We start from the raw sequence: 19,863 nt of genomic DNA on the forward strand, positions 1-19,863 counted from the left end.
ATATGCACTGGATTTAAAGTGCTGTATACCTAAGCTATCCATAACCTCCTTAAACAGCCTAGCAGTAAAATTTGACCCTTGGTCCGGCTGAATCTCTCTGGGTAGCCCGTACCGTGTGAAGAAAGCTACTCACTCCTCTACCACCTTTTTTGCCTTGATACTCCGTAATGGAATTGACCCTGGAAATCTGGTAGGCACATCCAATATGGTTAACAAGTACTGGTTCCTACTTTTAGTTCTCGGGAGGGGATCTACACAATCAATTATAACCCACGTGAAAGGTTCTTTGAATGTGGGAATTGGCAACAAAGGTACTGGTTTTATTACCATCTGTGGCTTACCTACCATTTAACATGTATGATACATACAACAGAAGTTAACCACATGCTTGTGCATTCCAGACCAATAAAAATGTTTTTGTACCTTAGCCTGAGTTTTTTTATACACACCTAGGTGATCTCCTATAGGTAGTTCATGTGCTACCTGTAACACCTCCTGCCTGTTTGCTACTGGCAACACAATCTGGTGCACTTCGGCCCATTGCTCCTCTGCACTAACCTGCCATGGTCTCCATTTCTGTCTTACGATTCTATCTTTCAGACAATAAGCCTCAGAAATATTCTCTATCTCCTTTTCAGAGTACGCATTCACCTGTATATCTTTTATCGTCTTGTCTTTCTGTTGCAAGTCCCTTGATCTTTCAGGACTAAACACTTCTGTCTGACCCTCTGCCTGTTCAGGATTTTCCTGCACTATTATGTCAAATACGCTGTCCACTAACAGAACCTCAACTCCTTCATCTTTCTCTTTAGTTTTTGATTCATGCTGTGACTTATGATAGTGGGATCTTGTTACTACACAATCTGGGAAAATACCAGGGATATTTTTCTTTGAACTCCTCAGTTACTTGGTCTTTTCCACAAGGGGTGTCATTCCCACCTTGGACCCTGCTAAATCATTCCCAAGAACAAACTGAATTTCTGAAACTGACATTCCGGTCAATCACTCCCACTGTTAGTTCCCCAGTCAAGTTGGCACTCCACCCTAATCTTACATAGAGGATCACTAAATTTCTGTCCATCTATCCCACAAATTACCACACTCTCAGTTAACAGATCAGAAAAAGTGCAAGTTCGCTCTTCTCTTACTATCAGCAACTGGTTAGATCCTGTATCTCTCAGAATTATAACTTCTTGCCCATCTCCCCCGGTTCTTTTTGAGTATGCTTTACCAACAGTAGAGAATTCTTTATAGAGATCACGTACTAACTCCATACCTAGCCCCTGTCCAGGCTGTGCACTCTCCTGCAGCTCCTCGGCTCTTTTTGGGATTTCCTTTATTACTTACGCTAACGCGACTGGCATAGCCTCTTTTCCAACAGTGCCTTTCTTTAATGACCAGCACTGTGACTTCATGTGTCCCACTTTATCACAATGAAAACACTGGAGGCCTTTCAACTCCTTTCCACCCTCCTGAGCTTCTTTGTTATCTTGTGGTGTAGGATCCTCCTTTCTCCCAACTTCTATATCTCACAGGATGGAATTCTGGCCAGAAGCTTGTCTTATGCACCAATACTTATTCATCTGGATGTCAAGTTTGCTTGCTGAGCTGGAAGGTTAGTTTGCAGACATTTCACTACCATACTGGGTAACATCATCAGTGAGCCTCCAGTAAAGCACTGGTGGCATAGCCCGCTTCTTATTTATGTGTTTAAGTTTCCTTGGGTTGTTGATGTCATTTCCTGTGATGTCACTTGCTGTTCTTTTTCACAGGGGGTGCTAAATGGGATCCAAGCTAATAAAGAACAAAGAAAATTTACAGCCCAGGAACAGGCCCTTCAGCCCTCTAAGCCTGAGCCGATCCAAATGTACTGTCTAAACCTGTCGCCCAATTCCTAAGCATCTGTATCCCTCTGCTCCCCACCTACTCATGCATCTGTCCGATGCATCTTAGATGAATCTACCGTGCCTGCCTCCACTATCTCTGCTGGCAACGCATTCCAGGCACCTACCACCTTTTGTATAAAGTACTTGCCGGGTGTATCCCCCTTAAACTTTTCACCTCTCACCTTGAAAGCGCAACCACTCATTATTGAATCCTTCACCCTGGGAAAAAGCTAACCTATCTAACCTGTTTATACCCTTCATGATTTTGTACACCTCAATCAGGTCCCCCCTCAAATCTCCTTTTTTCTGATGTAACCAATCCTAACCTTCTCAACCTCTCTTCATAGCTAGCACCTTCCATACCAGGCAACATCCTCATAAACCTTCTCTGCACCCTCTCCAAAGCGTCCACATCCTTTTGGTAATGTGGCGACCAGAACTGTACACAGTATTCTAAATGCCACCAACCATGTCTTGTACAATTTTAACATGACTTGCCAGCTCTTACACTCAATACCCTGTCCAATGAATACAAGCATACCATATGCCTTCTTGACCACTCCATCCACCTGCGCAGCAACCTTCAGGGTACAATGGACCTGAACTCCCAGATCTCTCTGCTCAGCAACTTTTCCCAAGGCTTTTCCGTTTACCGTATAGTTCGCTCTAGAATTAGATTTCCCAGAATTCATGACCTTACATTTGCCTGGATTGAACGCCATCTGCCATATCTCCGCCCAACTCTCCAGTCTATCTATATTCTCCTATATTCTTTGACAGTCCTCTATGTTTTCTGCTACTCCACCGATCTTCGTGTCATCTGCAAACTTACTGATCAGATCACCAATGCCCTCCTCCAGCTCATTTATGTATATCACAAACAACAGTTGCTCCAGCCCTGATTTCAAAAAACTTGGTTCAATACTACTCTTTGTCTCCTGTTGCTCAACCAGTCCTTTGTCCACCTAACTAAAACACCCTGCATAGTACATGATTTCACTTTCTCCATTAGTTTACCATGGGGAAACCTTATCAAATGCCTCACTAAAGTCCATTCGTATGACATCTACATCCCTTCTTTCATCTATCAACTTGGTCGCTTCCTCAAACAACTCTAAGTTGGTACGGCATGATCTCCCCCGCACAAAACCACGTTGCCCATCACTGATAAACCCATTCTTTTCCAAATATAAATAGATTTTATCCCTCAGTACCTTCTCCAGCAACTTTCCCACCACTGATGTCAACCTCATTGGTCCGCAGTTACTTGGAACATCCCTGGTACCCTTCTTGTACAAGGGGTCATGAGCAACTCTCCAGTTCTCCTGCACCTCACCTGTGGTTAAGGATGGTACAAAGTTATCTGTCAATCTGCATGTTGATAGAGTTCCGGTTGGAGTGCCATGCTTCGGGGAATTCTTCTGCATGTCTCTGTTTGGCTTGTCCTAGGATGGGTGTGTTGTCCCAGTTGAAGTGGTGTCCTTCCTTATCTGTATGTAAAAATATTAGTGAGAGTGGGTCATGTCTTTTTGTGGCTAGTTGATGTTCATGTATCCTGGTGGCTAGTTTTTTGCCTGTTTGTCCAATGTAGTTGTTGTTACAGTTCTTGCACGGTATTTTGTAAATGACATTAGTTTTGCTTGTTGTCTGTATTGGGTCTTTCAAGTTCATTAGCTGCTGTTTTAGTGTGTTGGTGGGTTTGTGAGCTACCATGGTGCCAAGAGGTCTGAGTAGTCTGGCAGTCATTTCCGAGACATCTTTGATGTAGGGGAGAGTGACTCGGGTTTCTGGAACTGGAACTCCATCACCAAACACATTGACTTGGATCCCATTTACCACCCCTTGAGAAAAAGAACAGGAAATGACATCATCACAGGAAATTACATCACCAACCCAAGGAAACCTAAACACAAATAAAAAGCTGGCCATATCATCAGTGCTTCACCGGAGACTCACTTATGATGTTACCTTGTATGGTGATGAAACATCTGAAAATGACCCTTCCAGCTCAGCAAGCAAACTTACATCCAGAACCTCATCCTGAGCTACAGATCTTCTCAAAACTCGTGAGTGTATTCCTCTGCTAGTTCTGCTGCCCTTTTCACTTCCTGAACTTTCTGTTCGTCCAAGTGAATTCTTATCATCTCTGGAAGTGAGTTTTTAAACTCCTCCAGCAGAATAATCTCTCTTAGAGCCTTATCGGTCTTATCTCTCTTTAAGGTCCTCACCCATCTATCAAAATGACTACATTTAATTCTTTCAAACTCAACATAAATCTGACCCGATTCCCTCTTTATGTTTCTGAACTGCTGTATATATGCTTCTGGTATCAATTCATAAGAACTTAAAATAACCTCTTTGACTTCTTCATATTCTCTTGACTGCTCATCTGACAGCACAGCAAGTATTCCACTAGCTCTGCCTACCAGTTTAGCCTGAACTTGCATTACCCATAAATCCTCAGACCACTCCATCTGCCTCGCCAATTTTTCAAATGAAATAAAGAAGGCTTCAACATCTTTCTCATCAAAATGTGGCACAGTCTTGACATATTTGTATCTTCTCTTTTAATCTTCATCCTGTTAACTTTACTTTGCTGACTAAGTTGCAACCTCTCAAGTTCAAATTTTCTTTTTGTCTCTCTCTTTCTTCTCTCCCTCTTTGCTCAGCTTCTCTCTCTCTCTCTCTCTCTCTATCTTCTAACTCCATTTTCCTCAATTGTGATTTAACTTTTTCTAACTCGACGGAATTGTCTGTTTCTCTGACAGTAAATCCCTTACAATTTCAGCTTTACTTTTGTCCTTGGTTAAACCCAATTCTAGTCTCTTTGTTAATTTTAAAAGTAGGGTTTTTTCTTTCTAAACTTTCTTGGCAAATTCGAGAATAATCTTCAAACCCCATAACCTCTTGAGCAAATTTTAAGAGCCATTTCTCTCACTTTTAATTTAACCAACTACAAGTAACCAAAATTAAACAAATTGTCTCATCTACGTTATATTTAAAGATCAAGGACACTAACCAGCAAGTGTTTAAATCTACTGGGCTTTTTCATACCCCAAATCTATTCAAATCTCAGACTGGATCTGTCTAAACGGTTCAAATCACAGACAAAAGCCCCCAACTTGTTACGACATGGGGTAAACCCCTCTGTTAATTTAAACCCTACACACAGAGAAGCTCACCTTGCACCGTAACCTGTTACATTCCGAGAGGCAAAGAATTGTCCCAGAGGTCACTATTTGAAGTAAAAATTAACAATTTTATTTTTTAAGTTCAAAAGAGAATATTAAGCAACTAGTTACAACTCCTTTTACCTCCCACTCTACAATAATGGTCCAATAAAAACCCCGAAAAAGATTTTTTTAAAAATTCAAACTTCAAAACCAGCCAGCTGTTGAATCTTTTCTTTGTATCTTCCTCTGCAGATTTTCCTCTGTCATCTTTTCTTCAGTATTCTGCTTCACAGGTCTTTCCTATGAACCTTTCAGAAAGCTATTTGGCTAGCATCTATACTTGTTGGTTTTCTTGGCGGTTCTCTCCTCTAACTGTTCAAAATGTCCGGTTTTATACACCAAAACATCAGATCATTTCATTGGTTTGATGTCATCCCAAACAGTAAAATTCAAATTCAACTAGATTTTGGTACCTGGGCATAATTTCAACTGACTGGCCAAATTTGAATTTGCTCTTATTCCATGGCAACACAACTCCAGCTATTTGTTTTGATCAAGTGTTACATTTTTACCTTGTTCAGCACTCGCTGTGCTTTCAGTCAGTCCTTCGTAGCTTCCTCTCTCTCTCAAAGGTACAATACACATCTACACTTTCATAACACATAACCCCACTGTGTTGAGAATGTAGTGCTGGAAAAGCACAGCAAGTCAGGCAGCATCTAATGAGCAGGAGAATCAACCAGGGAAAAGACCATGTCTATCTACCTATCCATGCCCCTCATTATTTTATAAATCTCTATGAGGTCACCCCTCAGCTTCCAATGCTCCAGGGAAACAGCCCCAGCTTGTTCAGCCTATCTCGACTACTCAAATCCTCCAATCCTGGCAACATCCTTGTACATCTTTTCTGAACCCTTTCAAGTTTCACAACATCCTTCCGATATGAAGGAGACTAGAACTGCACGCAATATTCCAACAGTGGCCTAACCAATGTCCTGTACAGCTGCAACATGATCTCCCCACTCCTGTACTCAGTTCTCTGACCAATAAAGGAAAGCATACCAAACACCTTCTTCACTATCCTATCTACTGGTGACTCCACTTTCAAGGAACTGTGAACCCTGCTTTTCAAGGTCTCTTTGCTCAGCAACACTCACAGGGCCTTACCAATGAGTCTAAGCCCTGCCCTGATTTGCCTTTCCAAAATGCAGCACCTCACATTTATCTAAATTAAACTCCATCTGCCAGTCCTTGGTCCATTGGCCCATTTGATCAAGATCCTGTTGTACTCTGAGGTAACCTTCTTTGCTGTTCACTCCACCTCTGATTTTGGTGTCATCTGCAAACTATACGTCCTATGTTCACATCCAAATCATATGACAAAAAGCATTCAATTAATACATGAATATGACCAATACCTGTATAAATGCTTTCAGCGTGTTGTAAATAAAAGCCCCTCTTGGCAGAAAGAAACAGCTCCCAGGACTGAGCTCATGGAAGAAAAACAATTCTTGCTCCTGTAAAGCACATGGAAGTACAATTAGGGTGATAAGTAATGCACAATCCAGGCAAAAACTGGTCAAAGACTCCGGTCTACATTAGGGCAACAGAAACACAAAGAAACTTGTTACTTTCTTTTCCCTCCACAGTCGATGTCTATTTTCGGCAACTCATGACAGTTTACTCATACCTAAGCTTGTCTTATTGTATGCATGGTTGCAACTACGGCAGCTACATTGCTAGTCCGCTCAGAGTGAGAATAGGAGACCTCCAGTATGCAAAGTAGGGGTAAATTTAAATATAGGAACACTCAAAGGACAGTGCTTATATAAGGGGGGGGGGGAAGAAATAGACTAATTGGTATTAACCTTCAACAAGTTTATTGAATAGAACCTTTTCAATAACATCAATTTCAGAGATCTTTGTAAAACGAGAAAAGGATTAAAATCAGTTTAATGATTTCATAAATGTTCAATAGCCGTTGGTCTTCAATGAGTGAAACTGCCCCAATCTGACAGAGTAGTCTGTTTATGAATGATTGCAAATAGACCTTACCTTCAGCTTATTGACCTTCCAGAATTGACCTGAAATTATCAGGATTGTTTGTAACCTAGAAAAAAAAATTGTGGGAATTGAAGCATCGTCTCCCCTATTTTCTGAGGGAAGTTTTGTTGATTTATATTAAACTTTGCAAACTAATATTAAGTTGAAGATCAACAAAGCCCCAGGCCTGATGACATGCCAGAGGGTCTTAAAAAGAGGCTACAGGGCAAGTGGGCGCTTTGGTTACAGTCTTCCAAAATTCCATAGATTTTGGAAACGTAACACAAGTTTATTCCAAATGTAACACCTCTATTCAAGAAAAGCAAGATGAAAAGACAGAAAGCAGGAGATTATGAGTTAGCCTATTTAACATCTGTCAGTTGCAAGATGTTTGGACTCATCATCGAAGTAGTAGCAGTAAAATGCTCAGGAAATCATAAAACAATGAGAGAAAATTAACCTGGTTTTGTGAAAGCGAAATAGTGATTGACAAATTGATTTGAGGATGTAAGCTGGGTAGGTAAAAGGAAACCAATAGATGCAGGTATTTAGATTTCCAAAAGGCATTTGATAAGGTTCCACCTAAAAGGTAAGAACTACTCATTGTGTTGAGGCGACATATCACAGAGTACGAAAATAGACCCATTGGTCATCCATGCCAAACAAGTTTCCCAAACTAAACCAGTCCCACTTGCCTGCATTTATGTATCCTTCTAAACATTTCCTCTTCATGTAGATGTCTAGAAGTCTGTTAAATATTGTAACTGTACCTGCACCTGCACCTACAACTTCCTCTGGTAGTTCATTCCACACACGAACCACACTGAAAAAGTTGATCAGGTTCCTTTTAAATTTTTCTCCTCTCACCTTAAAAACATGCCCTCCAGTTTCGAACCTATCCACCTTAGGGAAAAGTCCTTTGCTATTCACCTTATCTATGCCCCTCATGATTTTATAAACCTCTGAGGTCATCCCCTCAACTTCCTACCCTCCAGGCAAAAGAGTCTCACAGTTTATCCAGACTCTCAAATTCAGAATCATACAGCATGGAAGCAGAGTCAAAGAGTCTGGTTCTGGAAAGGCACAGCCAGTCAGGCAGCACGGAGGAGCAATAAAATTGACATTATAAGCATAAGCTCTCTGACCTGATGTGCTTTTCCAGCATCACACTCATCGAGTCTGATCTCCTGCATTTGCAGTCCTCACTTTCTCCTAGCATGGAAGCAGACTTTTGGCCCAATTAATCCATGTTCACAAATATTCCCACTTGCCTGCATTTGCCCTATATCCCTCTAAACCTTTCCTGTTCATGTACTTATTCCACACACGAACCACTCTCTATAAAAATGTTTCCCGGCATGTCCTTTTTAAAACGTTCTCCCCTCACCTTAAAAGTATGCCCTCTAGTTTTGAACTCCTCTATCTTAGGGAAGAGACTCTTGCTATTTACCTTATCTATGCCCCTCATGATTTTATAAATTTTTATAATGTCACTCCTCACCCTCCCAAGCTCCACTGAAAAGGGTCCCAGCCTATCCAGCCTCTCCCTATACCCCAGCAACATCCTGGTAAATGTTTTCTGAAGCCTCTCCAATTTAATAATATCCTTCCTATAACTGGGCGACCAGAACTGTACACATTACTCCAGAAGAGGCCTTACCATTGTCCTGTACAACCTCAACATGACAACCCAACTCCTATACTCAGAGTTCTGACCAATGAAGGAAAATGTGCTAATCACTTTCTTCATGCAAAGAATGATGTACCTGAGCCCTTAGGTCTGTCTGTTTGACAACACAACTCAGGGTCGTATCATTATCGTATAAACCCTGACCTTGTTTGTATTAACAAAATGTAATACTTCACAGTTATCTAAATTAAACTCCAAAGCCCACTGACCCATTTGATCAAGGACTCTGTAATCTCAGATAATAATCTTTACTGTCCACTATACCATCAATTTTCATGTCATCTGCAAACTTACTAACTAATCCCCTATACTCTCACCCAAATCATTTGTATAAATAATAAAAGTGGACCCAGCACTTAACACTGTGGAACATTGCTGGTCACAGACCTCTAGTCTGAAAAACAACTCTCACCACCACTCTGTCTCCTGCTGTTAAGCCAATTTTGTATCCAGTTGACAAGCTCTCTCTGAATCCCGTGTGATCTAATTTTACTAATTAGTCTACCATACAGAATCTTATCAAAGGCTTTAAAGTCTTTAAAACAATGTCTACCGCCTTGCCCTCATCAAATGCTTTGGTTACTTCCTGAAAAAACTCAATGGTAGGTTTGTGAGACACGATTTCCTATGCACAAAGCCATGCTGACTATCCCTAATTTGTCCCTTGCCTCTCCAAATGCATCTAAATCCTAACTCTCTGAATCCCCTCCATCTTGCCCATAACTAATGTCAGACTCACTGGTCTATAGTTCCCAGGGTCCTCCTTACAGCCTTTCTTAAAGGCACAACATTTGCCACTTCCAGTCATCTGGCATCTCATCCATGGCTGTAGGTGATACAAGTATCTCTGCTAGGGCCCCCACAAGTTCTACCCTAAACTTTGCACAATGCCCTGGGATATACCTGATCAGATCCCAGAGATTTATCCACCTTTCTGTTTTAAGATCTCCAGCACGTCTTCTTCTGTAAATGTGAACTGTTTCAAAGACATCAATACTTATTGCTCAGAGTTGCCTTGCCTCCATGTCTTTCTCCACAGTAAAAGCTAACACAAAATAGTCATTTAGTATCTCTCTCATCTCATGTGGTTCCACACAAATGACCTTGTTGATCTTTTAACAGGTCCTACTCTCTCTCTCTAGTTGCTCTATTGTCCTGAACGTACTTGTAGAATCCCTTTGGATTCTCCCTAACCCTATTTACCCTCCTAATTTCCCTCTTAAGTATACTTCTACTCCCTTTATAACCCTTTATGCATTCACTCGATTCCTTCTTTGACTTGACCAAAACCTCGATTTCTCTAGTCATCCAGCACTCCCTTCACTTACCAGCCTTGTCCTTAACACGAACAGAAACATACTGTCGTTAGACTCTCGTTATGACATTTTTGAAGGCTTCCCAATTTTCATCCATCGCTTTACCAGTGAACTTCCACCGCCCCCAATTAACTTTTGAAAGTTTTGTCCAATACCATCAAAATTGATCTTCCTCCAATTTAGAAATTGAATGTGTAGATCCGGTCTATCCTTTTCCATCATTATTTTGAAATTAATAGAATTATGATCACTGGCCCCAAAGTGCTCCTGTGGAAGATTAGAATGCTTTAGAAGCCAGCTTGAAGGATAGAATAGATTGAGGATTAAATTTCTCATTGTAAGTAACTAACATGCTTTTAGTCAAAAGCAGAAAGCTATAGTTTATACAAACAGAACTGCGTTAGTATTTACAGAGGAACCTCGATTATCCAAACAAGATTGGTGGGCACTATTTTGATCCGATAATTGATTATTCAGATAATCGATTTTAGCATAAACAAGGGAAGCCATACAGATCTAACGCTGTGCTCTACCGAAGAATTTGTTTAAATCTATAATTTTATGGGGTCTGCCATTTAAACAAACTAATCTTTGCAGTCTGCAAATTGCAGGTTAAAATGAGAAGTAGTAAACCCTTAACATGAAATCCCCGCATTAAACAAGGTCCCAAACAGCTTCTGTGATCGCATGACCATTTACAGTATCAGTTTCCAGGAACTCAGTCTCATGACTGAAAGACGGAAGCCCCACCGCGCGCATGTGTTTACATTCTCGGCCTTTAATTTTAAATCAACGGCCCAGTAAAGTGCCTGGAATACTGTAAAACATTTACTTTTGCAAAGTGCTGTGTAACAACCCTTACCTAAAAAATATCCAGTCGCTGATGCTTGAGCTGTTTGCGTTTCTTTGTTTTTGCCAGTGTTTTCACATGTTCTTCAGTAAAGGCAAATTGATGCAACCTTTTTGTGGGACTTTGAAATTTTCTTAGGATAATCTGATATTCAGATAATCGATATTCAGAAAATCGAGGTTCTCTGTATTTCCTATGTTATCGCAACTTTGTACTACTGCTTTTCTGAATAAATGTAGAGATTTTCCTATGTTTGTTATAAAAAAGCTGTATTTTGAATCACTTGTTGGAGTTGTTACCTATTACCTGAATGGGCACTTTCTCCCCTTGTATGTATGCAGGAAAAATAAAGATTTGGACAAATGTCTGAGCCTTGTTTCAGATCAATAAAAGACTTCAAGACTCCCCCACCGACACACCTCAGTAACCTGTCCTGCCTTATTTCCCAAGAGAAGGTCAAATTTTACTCCTTCTCTAGTACGTGCATCTACATACTGGATCCGAAAATTTTGTAGTACACACTTAAATTCCTTTCCATCCAAGCCCTTAATGCTATGGCAGTCCCAGTCTATGTTTGGAAAGTTAACATACCCTACCATTACCACCCTATTATTTTAATAGATAACTGAGCTCTCCTGACAAATTTGCTTTGTAATTTCCTGCTATTAGGGGGTCTAAAGTACAATCCCAATAAGGTGATCATCCTTTCTTATTTCACAGTTCCACCCAAACAACTTCTCTGGACTACTCCCAGGAATACCCTCTCTTAGTAAAACCATTATGTCATCCCAAATCAAAAACATCACTCCCCTCCTCTCGTCTTCCTTTCTATCCTTCCTATATTGTCTATACCCTGAAACATTAATCTGCCAGTCCTGTCCATCCCTGAGCCACGTCTCTGTAATTGCTATGACATCATAGTGTCATGTTCCCAACCATGTCCTGAGTTCATCTGCCTTCCCTGTTAGTCCTCTTGCATTGAAATAATTGCAGTTTAATGTATTAATCATAAGTCATGCTCTGCTTTGTTCCACCTGCCCTGACTGTTTGACTCATTCCTTTTCCCACTTCTATCAGTCTCAGACTGATCTTTCCTTAACACCGCCCTGCCAGTATATTAGTCCCCTTCCAGTTCAGGTGCAATCCGTCCTTCTTGTTCAGGTCACTTCTACACCAGATGAGATGTTAATGATCCAAAAATGTGAATCCTTCTCCCCTACACCAGCAACTCAGCTACATATTCATCAGCTCTATCCTCCTATTCCTACTGTCACTAGCTTGTAACAGCAGGAGTAATCCAGATATTACTACCCTCAAGGACCTACTTTTAAAATTCCAATTAATTCCCTTCACTCTCTCCACAGAACCTTGTCCTTTTCTCCTATGTCACGAGTTCCAATGTATACATCGACCTCCTACTTGTCCCTCTCCCCTTTGAGAATATGCTGCACCCTCTCAGAGATATCCTTGACCTTGGCACCAGAGAGACATCATTCTGATGTCTCATTGTCAGCCACAGAAACTGCCTCTGACTAGAGCGTCCCCATCACAATCAATCACTTGGAACCCAGCATTCTCATTACATTACAGCCATTCTAGTACCAGAAAAGTGGCTATTGGTGCTACATATCCTCTGCATTTTCTAAAACAGCATACTTGTTTGAGATGGGGATAGCCACAGGCGATTCCTGCACAACCTGCCTCCCTCACCTACCTTTCCTGATGGCAACCCATCTACTGGACTGTATATATAGTTGTTCTCCCTTTCTGAAACGGTCATTTATCACATCCCCTGGCTCCTGTAAATTCCTCATTGCCTCTAACAGCCGCTCCAACTGACCCCATTGGATTTGCAACCAAACACACTTCCTGCAGCCATAATCATCAGGATCGTTGAAATTTATAAATGAACTGTCAAAGCAAGTGGTAGATGCAGGTATTATAACAACATTTAAAAGACATTTGGATAGGTACATGAAAAGAAAACATTGAGGGGAATATGAGCCAAACACAGACAAGTGAGACCGGTTTAGTTTGGGAAATTTGGCCAGCAGGGACAAAGTCGTAAAGTCATTCAATACGGAAACTAGGTCTGCAACCCAACTTGTTCATGCCAGTCAGATTTCCTAAACTAAACTAGTCCCATTTACCTGTGTTTGGCCCATATCCCTCTAAACATTTCCTATCCATGTATCTGTCCAAATGTCTTAAATTTTGTAATTATACTTGCTTCTATCACTTTCTCTGGCAGATCGCTGACACAAAGTTAGTGAGAGTTGTGAAGTTGTAGGTTGCAGTGGGACATTGACAGGATGCAGAGCTGGGCAGATGTCGTCCTGTTTCTCTCCCCCCCCCCCCCTCTCAGTCAAAGCAAAACATTCATTCAGAGACGCAGAGTAGTTTTACCTCCTCCATCTTTATTCTGGGCCCTGGAAGGAGAGAGAATGATCACCCATGTGCACAGAGCCATAAGTTCACGGTGTTCTCTGGAACAGCAGTTTCTCAATGAATTTTACAGGGAGGAGCATCCAGCTAAGGCAACATATATATTGACTGGGTGCCCATTACAATCAGCAAGTGTCAATAATAATGATTAAGTCATCTGCTGTTACACAATTAAGAATTGACTTCACATAATGAATACTTTACACCTCGTTAAACTGACCTCACATACTGATTGCTTGCAATATTGTTAAATGGCCCTACATTATGAATGCTTTTCAACCTTGTTAACCCATTACCCTTCCTGCAGCATCCCATTATTAACTAAGTTCTTATCTGATCTGATTCATGCTCAGCTGAATCTCTTGTTTCACAAACTCAGAACTTAACTATTTCCCTGCCTGTTTATACCCTATACACATTTTCATTGAGAAGTGACAGACAGAGTTCAACCTAGAAAAATGTGAAGTAATTCATTTTGGAAGGTCAAATTTGAATGCAGCTTGTAGTCCTCTGCCTGGACTGGAGGGGCATGTCTCCTGAAGAAAGGTTGAGGGAATTAGGGCTTTTGTCATTGGAACAAAGAAGGATGAAAGGTGACTTGATAGAGGTGTATAAGATGTTGAGAGGTACAGATAGAGTGGATTGACAGATGTTTTCATGGCAGAAACGGCTATCACAAGGGGGCATAATTTTAAGGTGATTGGAGGAAGGTTTAGGGAAGATGTCAGAGGTCGGCTCTTTACACAGAGTGGTGGGTGCATGGAATGCAATGCCAGCAGAATTAGATATATTAGGAACACTGAAGCAACTCTTGGCTCGGCACATGGATGATAGTACAATGTAGGGTATGTAGGTTAGCAGGGGATGGGGACAATCAAAATGTGGAGATGGTTTAAGGAACAGATACTGCGTGTCCTTGATAGGTATGTACCTGTCAAGCAGGGAGGAAGTGATAAGGTAAGGAAACTGTGGAAATTGCATCTCTTGTTAAGCAGAAGAAGGAGGCTTATGTCACTATGAGAGGAGATGGTTCAGATAAGGCTATAGAGAGTTACAGATTAGCTAGGAAGGACTTAAAGAGAGTTAAGAAGAGCAAGGAGAGGAAATGAACAGTCTTTAGCAGGTAGAATAAAGGAGAACCCTAAAGCTTTCTACAGGTATTTGAGGAATAAAAGGATGAGTAGGGAAGGAATAGGGCCAGTCAAAGGCAGAAGTGGGAAGTTGTGTGTGGACTCTGCGGAGATTGGAGAGGTGCTAAATGAATAATTCACATCTGTTTTCACTCAGGAAAAGGAGAATTTTACAGGAGAAGAATGAGATACGAGATATTAGACTAAAAAGGATTGAGGTTAATAAGGAAGAGGTGTTATCAATTCTAGAAGGAGTGAACATCAACAAGTCCCCTGGGCCAAATGGGATTTATCCGAGGATTCTCTGGGAAGCTAGGGAGGAGATAGCAGAGCCTTTGGCTTTGATATTTGAGTCGTCATTGTCTAGGTGTAGTTCCAGAGGACTAGAGGATTGCAAATGTTGTGCCCTTGTTCAAGAAGGGCAGTAGAGATGACCCTGGTTATTATAGACCAGTGAGCCTTACTTCTGTTGTAGGAAAGGTTTATAAGAGATAAGATTTGTAATCATCTAGCAAGCAAGTTTGATTTCAGATAGTCAACATGGTTTTGTCAAGGGCAGGTTGCGACTCACAAACCTCATTGAGTTTTCTGAGAAGGTGACCAAGCATGTAGATGAGGCTAGGGCAGTTGATGTGGTATACATGGACTTCAGTAAAGCCTTTGATAAGATTCCACATGGTGGGCTGTTGGAGAAAATGCAGAGGCATGGGATGGAGGGTGATATAGTAGTTTGGATTAGAAACTGGCTTTCTGAAAGAAGGCAGTGAGTGTAGTTTGATGGAATATAGTCAACCTGGAGTCCAGTTAGTTGTGCCACAAGGATGTGTTTTGGGACCACTGCTGTTTGTCATTGTTATAAGTGACTTGGACGTACGCATAGGTGGATGGATTAGTAAATTTGCAAATGACACTAAAGTCGGTGAAGTAGTGGACAGTGTTACAGGTTGCAGGGGACTTGGATAAACTGCAGAATTGGGCTGAGGGGTGGCAAATAGAGTTCAATGCAGCTGAATGTGAGGTGGTTCACTTTGGTAAGAACAGGAAGGCAGAGTACTTGGCCAATGGAAAAATTCTTGGTAGTGTGGATGTGCAGAGGAACTTCGGTTAGGCAAGCAAGTCGGGCAGGCACTATTTCGTTTGGATAATTGATTATTCGGTTAATCGATTAAATGCCTTTCCTCTGGGGCTTGAGTTTTTAAAGTCTGCTCCTCATTCAGGAGGCGGCAGCAGCACACCATGCAGGGGCCCCCCGCCCTGCCCTAAACCCCGTCCAACACCACCTCCCCCAACCACCCTAATACCGCCCCCTCCCCCCATCCCCAAAACTGCCCCAACCCCATCTCATCCCACCCCCTTCCTGTGCCCAAACCCATCCCCCAAACCCCGCATCCCTCTTGTCCCCAACACCGTCTAACCCCAGCCCCCGACTCCCCCAAGCCCATCCAACCCCTCCCCCAAACCCTTCCAACCCCGCACCCCTCCCGCCCCCAAACCCCATCCAACCCCACCCTGACCCCCCCCCAAGCACGTCCAACCCCGCTACCCCAAACCCTTCTAACCCTGCACCCCTCCCACCCCTTCCCATCCCCCAATGGCCCCCCCAATCCCGTCCAACCCCACCCCCCAAGCTCTTCCAACCCTGCCCACCTCCAACACCCCAACCCTGTCCAATGCCACCCCCAAAACCCACCCAACACCCTCCCCCCCACACATCCTATATCCCAACGCTTTATAGGACAATGTTGGAGAAATGAACTGGGGAAGAGAGTTTAGGTACACCTCTCTGTCGACCTCCAGGGAAAGTGTGGAGAGAGAGTGAGTACGGGAGGTCCATCATTTGGAGACGGTGCTTGTTTAATCATTGTGAACAAACGACGCAATCAGTGTTGGAAACACGTCTTTGATGTAACGTTTCTATCGGGACCTCGAGATCTCTGTCGGATAATTGATATTTGGATAATCGAGGTTCCTCTGTGTTCAGTTAATCAATTCAATGCCTCTCCTCTGGGACTCAGTTTTTCTTTAAGTCGGTTCCCCATTCAGGAGACTGCACCACACTGAAGGCGACCCCCCCCACCCCCCACCCCCCAACCCCCCAACCCCCCACCCCACCCCACCACCCCCCCCACCCCACCCCACCACCCCCCCACCCCCCAACCCCCCACCCCCCAACCACCCCCCACCCCCCCCCCCCACCCCCCCACCCCCCCCCACCCCCACCCCACCCCCCCCCCACCCCACCCCCCCCACCCCCCCCACCCCCCCCCCCCACCCCACCCCCCCCACCCCCCCCACCCCCCCCCCCCCCCACCCCCCCCCCCCCCCCCCCCCCCCCCCCACCCCACCCCCCCCACCCCCCCCCACCCCCCCCCACCCCCCCCCACCCCCCCCCCCCCCCCCCCACCCCCACCCCCACCCCCCCCACCCCCCCCACCCCCCCCCCCCCACCCCCCCCACCCCCCCCACCCCCCCCCCCCACCCCCCCCCCACCCCCCCCACCCCCCACCCCACCCCCCCACACCCCCACCCCCACCCCCCCCACCCCCCCCACCCCCCCCCCACCCCACCCCCCCCACCCCCCCCACCCCCCCCCCCCACCCCCCCCCACCCCCCCCACCCCCCACCCCACCCCCCCACACCCCCACCCCCCCACCCCCACCCCCCAACCCCCACCCCCCACAGGCAGGTTCTTTACTCAGAGTGGTAACGGTAGGGAATGCCCTGCCTGCCAATGTAGTTAACTCAGCCACATTAGGGAGATTTAAACAATCCTTGGATAAGCACATGGATGATTTTGGGATAGCGTAGGGTGAAGGGCTTAGATTAGTTCACAGGTCGGTGCAACATCGTGGGCCGAAGAGCTTGTTCTGCGCTGTATTTTATACCTTCTGGGAAAGGTGGAACCTGTACAAGGGCCTGTACTGTTCTATTTTCTACATACACACTGAAAAACTTACCCCTCCTTACAGTGTGGAAACACACCCTTCGGCCCAACAAGTCCACACTGTTGGCAAAAATGGTGCCACTGTTTAAGAAGGGCGGTAAAGACAAGCCAGGGAACTATTGACTGGTGAGCCTGACCTCGGTGGTGGGCAAGTTGTTGGACGGAATCCTGAAGGACAGGATGTACATGTATTTGGAAAGGCAAGGACTGATTCGGGATAGTCAACATGGCTTTGTGCATGGGAAATCATGTCTCACAAACTTGATTGAGTTTTGTGAAGAAGTAACAAAGAAGATTCTTGAGGGCAGAGCAGTAGATGTGATCTATATGGACTTCAGTAAGGCGTTCAACAAGGTTCCCCATGGGAGACTGATTAGCAAGGTTAGATCTCATGGAATATAGGGAGAACTAGCCATTTGGATACAGAACAGGCTCAAAGGTAGAAGATAGCGAGTGGTGGTGGCGGAGGATTGTTTTTCAGACTGGAGGCCTGTGACCAGTGGAATGCCACAAGGATCGGTGCTGGGCCCTCTACTTTTTGTCATTTACATAAATGATTTAGATGTGAGCATAGGAGGGACAGTTAGTAAGTTTGCAGATGACACCAAAATTGGAGGTGTTGTGGACAGCGAAGAGGGTTACCTCAGATTACAACAGGATCTGGACCAAATGGGCCAATGGGCTGAGAAGTGGCAGATGGAGTTTAATTCAGATAAATGCTGCATTTTGGGAAAGCAAATCTTAGCAGGACTTATACACTTAATGGTAAGATCCTAGGGAGTATTGCTGAATCAAGAGACCTTAGAGTGCAGCTTCGTAGCTCCTTGAAAGTGGAGTCACAGGTAGATAGGATGGATTAGAAGGCGTATGGTATGCTTTCCTTTATTGGTCAGAGTATTGAGTACAGGAGTTGGGAGGTCATGTTGCGGCTGTACAGGACATTGGTTAGGCCACTTTTGGAATACTGCGTGCAATTTTGGTCTCCTTCCTATCGGAAAGATGTGAAACTTGAAAGGGTTCAGAAAAGATTTACAAGGATGTTGCCAGGGTTGGAGGATCTGAGCTACAGAGAGAGGCTGAACAGGCTGGGGCTGTTTCCCTGGAGCGTCGGAGGCTGAGGGGTGACCTTATAGAGCTTTACAAAATTATGAGAGGAATGGATAGGATAAATAGACAAAGTCTTTTCCCTGGGGTCAGGGAGTCCAGAACTAGACGGCATAGGTTTAGGGTGAGAGGAGAAAGATCTAAGAGACCTAAGGGGCAACTTTTTCACGCAGAGGGTGGTACGTGCATGGAATGAGCTGCCAGAGGAAGTGGTGAAGGCTGGTACAATTGCAACACTTAAGAGGCATTTGGATGGGTATATGAATAGGAAGGGTTTGGAGGGATATGGGCCGGGTGCTGGCAGGTGGGACTAGATTGGGTTGAGATATCTGGTCGGCATGGACGGGTTGGACCGAAGGGTCTGTTTCCATTCTGTACATCATAGAATGACTCTATGGTCCTCTGAAGAGTATCCCATTCAGACCCATCCCGTATTTATCCCTAACTAATGTTGGGCCTATGAGTCTGTTTCCATGCTGTATAACCTATATCGTAGATTTCTGAGACAAGTTGCAAACGAGCAGAAAAACAGGACTTTGTGATCTGGAGAAAGGAGAGGACAGCCCAATGAGTGGGTCACCGGTACCTGGGCTTCGGTCCATCTCTCTTGCGGCGTCTTGCCCAGCTCAGCCCGAAGGCTACGCTCCAGATGCAGCCGCCGGTATTTGAGCTTCTCGTTCTCCTCTCTGAGACACTGCAGTTCCGGACCGCCCAGAACCTCCTCACACTCCCGCTGCAACCGCTCCAAGGTGGCACTGAGTTGGTACAACTGCACCTCCTGCGCAGACAGGCGCAACTCAACCTCCCACAGGGCTGCCATTGCACTGCCGGCACAACGCAACCGCAATGGCCACTGACGGCACAGCGCAACCGCACTCACCTCCGCCGGCACGGCACGGCGCAACCGCAATGGCCACTGACGGCACGGCGCATCCGCACTCACCTCCGCCGGCACGGCACGGCACGGCACGACGCAACCGCAATGGCCACTGACGGCACGGCGCAACCGCACTCACCTCCGCCGGCACAGCACGGCGCAACCGCAATGGCCACTGACGGCTCGGCGCAACCGCACTCACCGCCGCCGGCACGGCGCAATCGCTTTTGTGGTGTATAAGATCATGATCGGAATTTATACCAAGTTTACAATGTGATGCAACTGAAATTATATAATCAAAAAGACCTGGACAATCCAATATATAATTTCAGTTAAATCATACTGAAAGTTTTTGCTGTGTTTTATGACCTTATTCTTCACAACCTCCTGATGAAGGAGCAGCGC

The 19,863-nt window shown here is 44.4% G+C and overlaps 1 protein-coding gene across 2 annotated transcripts in view; it reads right to left on the reverse strand.

The window, feature by feature from the left end:
• LOC140458346 (threonine--tRNA ligase 1, cytoplasmic-like) overlaps window positions 1–19,433 on the reverse strand; it is a 60,565-nt gene extending 41,132 nt beyond the window's left edge. For both annotated transcript variants that reach the window (XM_072552736.1, XM_072552735.1), the window contains exons 1-2: window positions 19,168–19,433; window positions 6,478–6,576 (exon numbers count right to left, since the gene is read on the reverse strand). In XM_072552736.1, the coding sequence (XP_072408837.1) occupies window positions 6,478–6,576; window positions 19,168–19,401 (333 nt within the window). In that variant the 5' untranslated portion in view covers window positions 19,402–19,433. The remainder of the gene's footprint in view (window positions 1–6,477; window positions 6,577–19,167) is intronic.
• Window positions 19,434–19,863: the final 430 nt, after the last annotated feature.

Source organism: Chiloscyllium punctatum, chromosome 33 (assembly GCF_047496795.1).
Source record: "Chiloscyllium punctatum isolate Juve2018m chromosome 33, sChiPun1.3, whole genome shotgun sequence".
Lineage (NCBI taxonomy): Eukaryota > Metazoa > Chordata > Chondrichthyes > Orectolobiformes > Hemiscylliidae > Chiloscyllium > Chiloscyllium punctatum.